The sequence below is a fragment of the Cricetulus griseus genome, chromosome 2, assembly GCF_003668045.3.
Source record: "Cricetulus griseus strain 17A/GY chromosome 2, alternate assembly CriGri-PICRH-1.0, whole genome shotgun sequence".
Lineage (NCBI taxonomy): Eukaryota > Metazoa > Chordata > Mammalia > Rodentia > Cricetidae > Cricetulus > Cricetulus griseus.
Genome location: NC_048595.1, coordinates 133634644 through 133647035, shown reverse-complemented (window position 1 = coordinate 133647035; position 12392 = coordinate 133634644). Strand labels below are relative to the sequence as shown.

At 40.3% G+C, this 12392-nt stretch overlaps 1 protein-coding gene across 3 annotated transcripts; it reads right to left on the bottom strand.

Annotated features, from left to right (window-relative positions):
- Positions 1 to 241: 241 nt before the first annotated feature.
- On the bottom strand, positions 242 to 11892 carry LOC100771918 (signal-regulatory protein beta-1). 3 transcript variants are annotated; one of them, XM_035439980.1, is made up of 5 exons: positions 11820 to 11892; positions 8761 to 9111; positions 4177 to 4494; positions 3401 to 3733; positions 242 to 354 (listed from the first exon to the last, which is right to left on the bottom strand). In XM_035439980.1, the coding sequence occupies exons 1-5, from the start codon at positions 11890 to 11892 to the stop codon at positions 242 to 244; spliced, it is 1188 nt and encodes a 395-aa protein (XP_035295871.1). The 3 variants fall into 3 exon arrangements, with proteins under 3 accessions (XP_035295871.1, XP_035295872.1, XP_035295873.1); XM_035439981.1 differs by having other exon boundaries at positions 3419 to 3733; XM_035439982.1 differs by lacking the exons at positions 3401 to 3733; positions 4177 to 4494.
- Between the last annotated feature and the right edge of the window lie 500 nt (positions 11893 to 12392).

The following is a 12392-nucleotide window of genomic DNA, read 5'->3' as shown; positions in this document are numbered from 1 at the left end:
TCAGAGAATGTGAACTTTGATTTTAAAATGTGTTGTGATATTTCCAGATTGTTCTGTCTGTTTCATGCTTTCTGCCAAGGATATGAAAACTTAGATCACTGATCTGTCTTCCATGCCTCTCAGGCTTGATGGTTTCCTATGCCTTTGGACCAGTAAGACCATATACATTGTTTTCATAGTAGTGTGTTGTCACACTGACAGAATAGCAACTAACACAGCCTCCATTTCTATTTAGTTACATTCAAGCCTTCTTCTTCTTATGCATGTAGATGGCAGAGGCAACAATTACCACTAGCAGTTTGGGTACAAGAAGCATAGCTACAACCACTTCAGCAGTATTGGATGTCTTCAGTTCTGGAAATCAAGTGATAGGAGGACCCATTAGAGAGGACACAAGGAATTTATCTCCAGGGATCTTTACCAGGTCCATTCATGGATTCCCAAACACATCCAAGATCTGAGGAATCTGAATATGTCCCCTATACCAACTTCAATACTGTAAAGCAGATGATATTGTAAAGAGATTTCTAGATCAACATTGGCCTTGCAAGTTTCTCTTCTTATACTTCTAGAGAGATTTGCATAGTAATTGTTCTCAATACCACATAACACTTGGTCCCAACCATGAAGCAGAACCTTCAAACTGATCCTTTTGTAATAATTGTTAACTTTTTAAAATTCAATGAATTGGAGAGGTTGACATGCTGCAGGTCCAGAGCCAACTTATCTTGGACCACATTTAGCTCTCCTGATATACTTCCTCTATACTTGACATAACAGCTTTGTGACCATTAGGTGAATAATTCAGAATGTATGAGTGTGGGTAGCACCAATTCATTAGATACAGGGACCCATACATTGTAAGAAGAGTGAAAAAAGCTAGGTGTGTATCACCCAGCAAACAGATAGTATAGTTGCCTTTATTTTCTCTGCTTTTGATTGTGGGTGTGATGTTTGAGTTTCTGAAATGACTTTGCTTTGTATCCTGGAACTGCAAGCTAAACAACTCATTTCTTTGCCTGAATTTAAAATGAAAGTTTTACTTTGTCTGTAAACACATAAAAACAAACAAAAACAATAAATCCAACAAGAAGCAAAATGGTCTTGATGGGCCTTAGGAAGATGTAAACACCCAACTTGGTCCAGCAGAGTTGAGATATGAATTTTATTGCCCTTTGCCTCCATTTCAGCCTGAAAGAATTCTCAATGGCCATCCCATACTCCAGCTCTCTGAGGAGTCACTTAGTCTTTTGTTGTTCCTGCACTGTTGTATCATGTCTCCCTCATCTACCCAGGCTGTTTCATATCTATGTTAATATCCACAGTGTTCTGGAAAGGCCTGGCTTCCTACAGGATCCATTTTTCTTTTTATCATTTGATGACACATAAGTTATTTCCCCAAATATTTGTCACACTTATGAAGAGAGAATAGTAGAAAATTAATGAAATAGAACCTGAAAAAATAGATATTACCACTGAAAGAAGATTGTTTTTGAGAATAAAATACTGCAAATCTTCCTTATAGACTGGTGAAATGAAATGAGATATGAGAAAATTTCCACATCAAGACTGAGAGAACATCACTATATAATGACATATAGACTTAAATTTAAGAAAGACAGTAACATCATCTAATAAATTGTATAACATCAGTTTGAAAGCTAAGACAAAATGGACAAAGAATTCTAAATTTCTTTGTTATTGGCCAAACTGTGGAAGGTGATAGTTTTTGAAGAAATTAATTTTGTTACACACAAAAAGTCTGTGAAGTAATGTTGAAAATACAGTACATTTGAAATCATTGTTGGAAATTATAGTTAATTTCATTGGCTGTAATAATGGTATTGGATTTGAATGTAAATATCATTATTTACCTGAGCACCCACTGTGGACTGCACTTGCAAGTGTATGAGCACAAGGACAGAGCCATCAGTGGGTATAATTTTTTGTCATCTATACAGTTCATGCGCTAATGGAGTTGGTATTTTCTAAACTTTACTGTTTCAATGGTGGTACAATGGATATTTGAGTGACCTATTGTTTATCTGGAAGATAAAGATCACAACACAGGCTCTATGACAAAGAATGATGTTTTCAGCTGACCTGAACATCTGGGAACTCTTGCTCCCCAGTCTGATAGCTGGAATACCAGCATGGGACTGATCCAGACACAAGGAACATGGGTTTCTGTGAGGAAACCTCAGAAATCTATGGGACCTCCTGTAGAAGCCCAGCATTTATCCCTAGCATATGTGTGGACTTTGGGAGCCCAGTCCATATAGAGGAATACTCCCTGAGCCAAGACACATGAGGGTGGGCCTAGGCCCTTCCCCAAAGGAAACGAAAGACTCTGATGACACCTTATGGAAGGCCTCACCATCCAGGGGGAGCAGAAAAGATATGTGACAGATAAGGCTTTAGTTGGGGGGGGCGGTAGGGGAGGACGGGTGGGAGAAGGGAAATTGGATTGTCATGTAAAACAATCCTGTTTCTAATTCAAATAAAAATGTTGGGAAAAAAAAGAATTGAGTTTTTGAAAGGTTAAGGGAGTTAATGGCCACTCCTCATGTTTCATGATAGGTAAATAAGTTAGATTCATATGAAGATGTCTATATCTAACTGTGTCTAAGTCCTACAATAGTAACAAATCAAGGGGAAATACTTAACTAGAAAAATTCACCTTATAAACTCTGATGACCTTGTCCCCAGGGATCTTAGATTGTCTTCATTATATTAGACTAGCTCACATGATTTCAGAGCAAGAACTCAACATCTCTACTGCTTCCCCAGCCCTAGATTTCCTGTCTATAAAACTGATGACTCATTAGGTAAGTAATGAAAGGAAGAGATCAAATCCAAATCAAAGCTGCATGTAAGTAAGTGTGGAGCTAGGGTCTAAATACCCATAGATATTTGTTCATTATAACAAAACAGGAAGAAATAATGCCCCTGTTTTGACCACTCAGAATTAGTTGGGTTCCTAATCCACAATAAAACTACAGGTTCTCAGGAGTCCTGTTGGAATTACTCTCAGCAGGTAGCATATGACACTGAGTGAGGACACAGATATTCATGGAAAGTATAAAATGGAATAGAGACATGGAAGATAATGATAATGAAGAAGATAAACATGAGGTTATAAGAACAGTTAAAATATGCAAGAGAGAGGATGCTAGGGTAGGACGGTGTCTTTCTGTCTCCCTTATTTATTATCCGTGAATGTCAACACATTAATGGAGGGATGTATGAGACCTGAGAGAAGTTGGCAATCAAAGCTGACTTTAACATTTAACTTCATTTGTAGATATTAAAATTATCATACAATAGGAACAAACGTTATGTTTGACATTCAAAAGAGGGCAAATTTTACAAACAGCAAAGAAGCTGGATGGAGACTCACTAGACATGGTATCAATACCTTTTTGCCTCTGGTGTGCACTGACAACCACAGTATGGGTTTTAATGACTGGTGGCCCTCCATCATGGTCCACCTGGCAGGTGAGTTCCAGATCCTCCTCATGAGAACATATGTTCACCAAGAACCATCTGGTCCAGCTGTAGGTTCCATCCTTGTTTATTGTGAGTGTAGAAGGTTCCTCTATCCGTGATATATTTCCATTCTCTAACCAAATCAACCGAAGACTCGAAGGGTAGAACTCCTCAACCTGGCAGGTGATATTTATCTGCTTCCATGTAACTGATGGCTGCTGGCTGATCTCCACTGTGGGAGCAACTGAAACAGCACAAGCAGAAGCTGAGACAGACAGAACCTAGACAATCAGATGCCAGAAGAGAGGCTAAAATTCGGAGGAACAGTCTCTAATGTAAATTCATCATGGGGAGAGGATGAGTATTTGTGGCAGAGTAGAGCCCTAAACGCAACTCTTAACACATAGGTGTACAGGATGAGTGTCATAATAAGTGACATTAATAAGCACAACATGTAGGTGTACTTGTAAAGCAATAACAACAGTAAAATTTATGAAAATATTAAGAATGAGGGGTGTGGTTCATAATGTGTGTAGGTATAATTACTTTTGTTAAAATAAATACAATTTCCTTTATGTGCTGATCACAGTCTATGATCCCCACTGTGTGCATGAATGTTTTATGGGAACTATGGACCAAACCATTCTGCACAGACATGAGCTTGAGTTGGGATTCAAAATCATTTACCTCGGATGATATCCGACAAGTTGGCAGTCACAAGGAGAGGGCCTCCTTGCAAGGTGACATGGGACACCTCACAGATAATTTGAGAGTGTATGTCCCCAGCACCCAGCACCACCTGGGCTGTGCTAGAGATACTGTAGGAGATGCTTTCTCCTTTGGGGTCCACAGTAGTTTGAAAATTGGAGACCTCATTTCCATCTTTGAACCACTTCAGTATGATGTTCCGAGGAGAGAAGCCAAAGCTCTTGCATGTGAAGCTCACTGTCTCCTCAAGTGAAAATCTGACTGCTGGGCCCAAGATAACAGGAGGAGATGGTTTTGCTATAAAGAAGCATGTAGACAAGGGTGTGATTATGATGCCACCTTTGATGACATAACACTGTCAGGAACCTTCTTAGATATTATGCCAATTGTCATTGTTTTCTGCAGTAATTGGGATCAATACCATAGCTTCAGCAACACTAAGGAACGGCTCTACTCCAAGGTCATAGCTTTACCCCAGCCACAGACATTAATTGTTTATCTTCCTCAATTGGTATTTTTTTTTGCCAGTGTTTTTCCTGATGCCTGTTTGGTACCCCTTGTTCTTTTGTCTCCACAGTTTAGCAAAGATACCCACCAGAAAATGAGGAAAAGCAAGGACAAGTAGAATTCTCAACCTGAGTAAAGGGAGAGAATTATCAATTTGTTTTGCATATTTTATCATCTGTTCCTGCTGCCTTCATCTGGAAACCTTGGAATTCTAGGGAAATCTATAGCAACTTAGGAAATAAATGATATCACAGAAGGGCCACAAAGTTGGAACCCTTCCTGGTTTCCCCAGTTCTTTTGCTTTCTCTCGTTAGTAGGTCTCATCTGTGCCAAGCCTGAATTTAAAATTGAGAGGTCTCTAGTATGCATCTTTAAATGGGTTTCAGTTAGGTTTAGCATGAGGTTGAAAACAGTTGTTACCCTCTGAAGATGAAAGCTAAAGGTAGTACATTTCCTAATTGTTAATTACGAAAGACACAAATATGAGCATGATGAGCCTGCAGAATCACTCCTTGGTTGAAAACATAAATGTGACTGGCAAGTATGAGGAAGGAAGTGTGCTATGTAGATGCCTTTTGGTGAAGTTATTATATGTAACAGCTGTATTTTGAAATATCATACATATTTGTATTTCTACATATGTGAATCCTTCTATAATGTCCTTCAAACTAGTATTGTAACCATGTGATATTTGAAGTCAAACTAAACTGTAGCACACCTGATGTTATAAGTTTTAGGGAAGTGATAGTGTTAATGTAATTTCCCCCATAACCTCATAGGGAATGGTATTATTAGGAGGTGTGCATTTGTTCGAGTAGGTTTAGCCTTGATAGAGGTAGTATATAAAGGTGGGGGTGGGCTCTTAGTTCTCCTTAGCTGAAGATATGTTCATTATGACACACGGTTCACTTTCTGTTACCTATGGATCAATGTGAAAGACTCAGAGTTCATTCTCCATCACTGTGTCTGCCTGAATACTGCCATGTCCCACCAGAATGATAATGAACCAAACCTATGAAACTATAAACCACCCGAAATAATGCCCTCCTTTATAAGAGTTTCTGTGGTCATGGTGTTTCTTCACAGCTATTGCAAACCTGAGCAATGGAGGTCAAGACTATGATGGAGAAATCCCCAGAGACAGATGAATCAAGCTCATGGAAACTCATGAAATCTGGATCAAGAGTTGAGGATCCTCCAAGGGAAAGAACTATGCCCTCCATATGTGGAGAGACAATTGTGAAGCTTGATCTTTCTGAGGGGCACCTGCCAGTATGATCAGGATCCATCCCTGGTATATGAGCTAGCTTGTTGAAGCAAATTCTATATGGTGGGATGCTATGGTGGGAGAGGCAGAGGGAGGTGGCCACCGAATGGGTAAGAGGGAAAATTTTCATTGGAATGTACAACTAAATTTAAGTAACATAAATAAATAAATGAACAAATAAATAAAATTCAAAAAGACAGAAATTGTACCAGGGACTGGGTGGAGTATTGTTGTGATAGGCATGGCCATATGCAGACACATACCCTCAGTCCTGTCTCCTGGAGATCACTGCACTACAGATAGCCTATAAGGACACTGACATCACCATAACACATGTGACTATAAAATTGATTATGGCTGTCATCATCACAGAAAGGCAAACTGAGGACTCCACAGAAAGCAAGGTTTTCTCACCCATGATGCCTCTAAGCAATTCTGCGGATAGTCATAGCACCCTCAAAAAAGGGTACAGGTATAAACATTTTACAGGAAGGGACACTGTGGTTCAAATTTAGAGTGAGTCATCCAAAGTTTGACAACCATGATGCCTGCTTTTGGGATAACTGCTGTGTCAGGTGATATACACAGGGGCCAGCCATTCCCTATGTAGGATCTGTGGTCATTACCATGCCACAGATGAGGACACTGAAGCTGAAACAGAGACTGTGCCCACTCCTTGCTGTGTCTTAGCGGTCATGCACTGTGCCCTCAGTTTTATTTACCACAACAAAGCAACTGTCCCCACTTCTATAGCCCTACCACTGCCTCTGGCTCTTTAGTAAGAACCTGACTTGAGGAATTCTAGGCCAATCCTTGTTCCAGGTAGCTCTAGACAGGTAGTTCTTGTTCCAGGGGCCCCAGACTCCAGCGAAATCTGCCCTTTTCCTTCTTCAATGAACAGACCACATTTTCAAGACTGGACTCAGGAAGAATCTCCATTCTGGGCTGCTGCTTAGAGAATAAGCTATGTAGGATGTACTGCATATATGCTATGATAGTCTATGAGGCAGGATACTTTAGAAAAACCTTGATTCTGATTCTCTATGTACCTCAAGCTCTTCTCTAAAGGGAAGAAGTGTCCAGTATCCTATAGCACATAATTAGGGACAAAATGATATAATGGAGATCTGGCACATAGCACATTGCTATTTTGTTCCCCTCTTTACATGTACTCTCTCATCAAGGATATCCTTAGGGCAAATGACATGGCAGATGAAATGTCACTGGAAGGATATAGATTGCATCTTATTGAGCCACTTGCTGGTTGGTGTTGCCTAGGCATTGCATTACTTCAATGTCTTTATTTGTGACATCTATCAAATAAGGATGAAGCCACACTCCCTATCACACTCCAGTGAGTGGTTGTGGGAAGACTTGCTACAACTGCACATGGGTGAGTCAAAGGTAATATCTTTATAAAGTCATTGACCCTGAAACTCAGCAAGGCTTGACCATAGTGCATGTGCCTTATGGTCAGAACTGTGGCTTTTTGAGATCATTCATTCTGGTACCACTTGTTTAGTGACAAATTGAAGCAAATGAAATATTCCTGAGCTGGGGTCTGAATTAGTGCATGTGTAGCTTCTGGAATATAATGCTTTGTTCAAATATGGAGTGTGGGTAGGCCTGACATGTGGGGTAGTTTTCCCATCACTACTGAACATTAGTATCTGAGCATGAGGAACATCTTGAAATCTTGGGTTGATGATGAATAGAAATGCTGTCTGAGTTTGAGAAATTCTGACTAAGCTTTTCTTATGCATCAGACTCCTAAGTGGAGATTCTGTTTCTTGCTGGGATAGCAAGAAGCTGGTCTAGAGTCAGATGTGGGTTTCAGGCCAGATCTCAGCAACAACTGCCTATGTGATCATGGACAGGACACTGGAAAACAGGCCTCACATCTCAACAGGACTGGGCTGGATAGTCTGACTGTCCTTCATGCTGTAAAATTCTCAGAATCAAGGTCTACACAGAAGACTTCAGGTATCTGTCTGGAAATTCAAAGTGAGTGTCCATTTGCCTCAGCTGGGGATTGGAGGTCATCTACATGGACACACTCACCAGAATATATGCCTTCATTGTCCAGAACCTTCAGTGCTTGAGAGAGTTGGTTCCAGACACAAATCATTTTCAAACAGATCTAAGGCAAAGACCTAGCTTGATCCCAGCATTCAAACCAGTTGAGCGGTTTCACAGGGAATGTTGGCACATCATTCTGAATGTTCTCAGTGTGTTGTGGATGAAGAGGGAATAAGAAAAACAAACTATGACCTGGCCCTGTTACTTTCTGCCATAATGTGTTCTTCCTCTTGGAAAGGAGGAGACACCATTTTGGGTAATGAGTTCCTGCTTGCCTGTGTCCTTATATCTCTGTTGACGTCTACTGTGGATCCTGGCTTATACTCGGGCCAGGGTTGGTTGGATAGAAAGAGAAGACTTGGTAGTGCAAATACACTTTGGAAGCATTATGTCAGTTCTAATTCTGTCAATGGACAAGGAAGTTGGCTCTCGGGGACTTTCTTCAGCCACTAGGCTAGGACAGATTGAAAAAGGTAAACACTGCTGGGCAGTCAGACAAGGGAATGGATTTACCCCAATTTACCAGAAGGGGAAACTCTAGCAAATAGCATGTTCTCTCTTCTCAGCTTCCTTGGTCTACTGTTTGGATCATTACCCCATGAGCATGAGGGTCACTTACAGGCTTGCTTTTCCCTTGTTGCTCACAGTATCTTGGACACATTTTGACCTGTTGGAGATATGAGGGATGAGGAGGACAATGCAGTACTCACCAAGCACATACAACACTGTGCCTCCCCCAGACTGAAGCTCCTTGTCAGTTTCTGCTCTGAGGAGTTTCACACAGAAGAATGTGCCAGCGTCACCAGGTGTGACATTACTGATGTGGATGGAAAAGTCCAGGTTGTTTCTCTTTGTGGGATCTGTAACATTTGTGATTCTGGGGAACTTCTCTCCTGTGAAACTATATATTAGGTGCCGACTCTGTCCTGTACCCCTGAACCACTTCACGGGGCCCACAGGGAGCAGAGAGGTCACAGAGCAGTTCAGAGTGACTGGCTCTCCAGCAGCAACAGAAACTGATTTCTCAGGCTGAATCACCTTCAGCTCCCGTACAGTTGCTCCTGTAGGAAACATCAGTTAGTGCTCATGATGATGGAAACCCACAGGCTCCTCTAGTTGTGATCAAATACTGTTTATTACTACAGCATAGCATTCACATGATCACAGTTACCCTGTCTTGGACATTTTAACACAAGGGTTTAACACATATGAGGAGACTGAACACACCCACACTGAGAAATTGTCATGACTCTGATTGAAGTGACTATTATGTTTGAAAATTTTCATTCGTTATCTAGTATCTATTTGTAATCATTTTCTGTGCATATGGCATGAGGCACTTCTTGTATTATATGTGATGACATGACTCTTTTAGACTAGTGAGGTGTAAATTTAAATGGTTTGCATGTTTATTGAGATGTACATTTGATTGCAAGGTTCTCTGGGCCAGGCCATAGTTCATGATGGTTTTTGCTTTAATCAGGTGGATTGATAATACCACAGATAGCTCCCAAACTAAAATAACATGCACCTTATTTAGAAAAATAAAACCTTGTTACAAGTTATTAGTTTTTAAAATATAATAATCTCATTAATTGATTATTTTTATGTGTGTGGTTATTTACATCTGCACATGTAGAGTGTCCAAGGAATCTAGAACAGGGTGTCAGATCCCCTGGAACTGAAGTTATTGCAGATGGTTGTGAGTCACCATGTTGTTGTTAGAACTCAACCCTGTTCCCTTGGAAGATTAACAAGTGGTCTTACTCACTGAGACATTTCTCCAGACCCAGCATTATATTGTAGTGGCATCTTTCCTTACCAGTGAACTTTGTCAATGCCCAAACCCTTTGGGAGTGGTTTCAGATACAGACATGACCCATTATAAGGTAGAGGAGGGTCTGGTTCGCACTGTCTTGGATTGTGGAGAGCAACAGAATGGCAGGGACTGAATTTTCTGGAACAGGAAGACAGTGGTGGTTATTTACTTTTATCTGTGTATGTGCTTCCCTAATAAATACCTATTAATCATTTATCTTGGATCTGGTGGACTCATTTAAGGATGATGTAAGATATTACTACAAAGCCAGTGGTTTGACACAACAGAAGCTATTTATTACATGTTTGGGAGGTCAGAAGTTTTAATTTTAATTTGTTTTGACAAGTTAATTAACATAGTGTCAGAGCACTTTGGTGATCTGGCAGGACTGCACTCTACTGCACTGTACTATAATACTGGACCAAGACTATACAACATTCATTTGAGATATGAACAAAATAAATGAATTTTATTTTTCATTTTAGAAATGAAAAGCACCGAAGAAAGTCAAGAGTTTGAAAAGGAACCTATGAACATAAATTTAGAGAAACTGTAAGAAGAAACCAAATGGAATTGGGGTGTAGAGAAGTACATAACTTAGCAGTTAAATGGATAGCATCCTTGGAGAATATAGCAGGTTACAAATAATCTAAAATATTTGAAATGGATACAGTAACATTACTCAGCAATACAGGGTCAGGGAGAATAGAAAAAGAAGAAATTGAATAATATGGAGTATAGGGACAAGATTGTTGGAAAACGTTGTTCAACACCTTCTTGTTTTGATAAAATATAAGAACTATAATTCTAACACACTGAACTAAATCAGTGTGAGATAAACTCAGAGACCCACACCAGTACACACTGGAATCCAACTGACAAAAGCAGAGTAGTCACAGAATGCTGAGAGCACCCCGGAGCATGATTCATTTCATTCAACATCAAAAGGATATGATCAGAAATGTCATAATCCCTGAACTGAAATCCTCAATTTTTTTCTCATGTTCATAGAAGGAAATGAAGAAAAAAAAGCCTTTGGGTAATCCTTAGAAAGGACCATACATAGTGTCAATAATCCTGCTTGCCAAGAGAAGAGGGAAAACAAAGGTCCCTAGAGAAGATCAAGAAGAATTGCTTATATTCTACACATGAAAGCCATAACCCTAGTAGCTCATGATGTGGAAAAGGGTCTTTAAAGATATAAACATCAATTAAGGTCATTCAGATGAATCTTAAAGAAATGGAGAAGAACCACACAGACAGCATGAGGTAGGATAATGCATGAAGACAGATGAGGAAGGTGCAATTTATAACAGGAGAGGCATCATGCAATAACGTAGTTCAATGGACATCATGGGCCCTTGATTCCATCCTCCAGAACTGTAAGGAAATAAATATCTGTGGTTTTGGTCACCAGCCTGTAGTACCCTGTCATGTCAACCCTAGCAACAGAACACAGGGATTGGTAAGACCAAATAAGAGTACAGCCTCTCAAAACATCACCACTCAGTGATATGAATGAGGTCAGATGAGAAGGGAAGTGGAGGACAGAGGACAACATGAGGAACCTAAGAGAGAAGGAATGGTGGCTGAGCATTTCCAGAGACACTTCACCCATAGCCCTGTCGCTGGCCTACATGTCAGCTTCAGTGTGTCAGTAAGTCAGCAGACAGTGATGAGCATGAAGCCAGACCATGAGCTACTTTGAAACTGACTGGATTGCTCTGATGTGACTCAGAATGACAGTGACTTCAGTGTGATTCTACTGCAAGGTATTTTTGTCAATGGGTGAACTCACAGAGCAACATTTATGACTCTGCCTATAGAAAAAAAAAACAATATTTTGAACTTCACTCCTGTGGCAGTTTGGTGTTTGCCTGAAGTCCTTGAATTATATTAGCAGCTGTAGGCAGTGTTAGGGAACTGATTCTGTTCCTGGGACATACTCACCTGTGAGTCCCAGAAGCAGGTTCAGCAGTAGGACAGTGTAAAGACTATGTGGCCAAGGGTCCAGGTCAAGCATGTTGAGAAAAGAAGAACTTTCACAATGTAGTTTCTGTGCTGCTGAGATCCCGGTTCTGATCTGCAGAGAGAAGGAATGCTGTGGGTTTTTCTGCCTAAAGAATTTGTCAGTGTTATGAAGAAACAGGAACCAACTGGTTATTGAGAAATAGAGACACACTGTTGCAGGCAGCTTCATGGGAGAAGCAATTTATCATGAGTTTTAGAGGGATACAGATATGCCTAGGAAAAAATAATCCTTCTTTATAACCTTTACTAGATCCTCTTGGTCTCAAGACATCTTATCTTAGTAAGTCACCAATTGAAACCCGGGGCAAAAGGATGTTTTCTAAACACTTAAGTTTAACACCTCAGATGTTGTTGCTTTGCATCCTGTCCTTTCACAGCCTCATGTAAGAGTTCTCAGTTAAGCCCATATGATGTTTATAAGAACAGCTTAGTGATGGAGTAAATCAGCTGTCTTCTGGGGATGACCCCTTGGAAGTCCTTCACTGCTAGCCT

Coding starts and splice junctions, on each gene's coding strand:
- LOC100771918 (XM_035439980.1), bottom strand. CDS start 11,892: ATGCTTGACCTGGACCCTTGGCCACATAGTCTTTACACTGTCCTACTG. Junction 4,495..8,760: donor CACAGTGTTGTATGTGCTTG/GTGAGTACTGCA, acceptor GCTTCTTTATAG/CAAAACCATCTCCTCCTGTT. Junction 3,734..4,176: donor CTTGTCGGATATCATCCGAG/GTAAATGATTTT, acceptor GTGCTGTTTCAG/TTGCTCCCACAGTGGAGATC.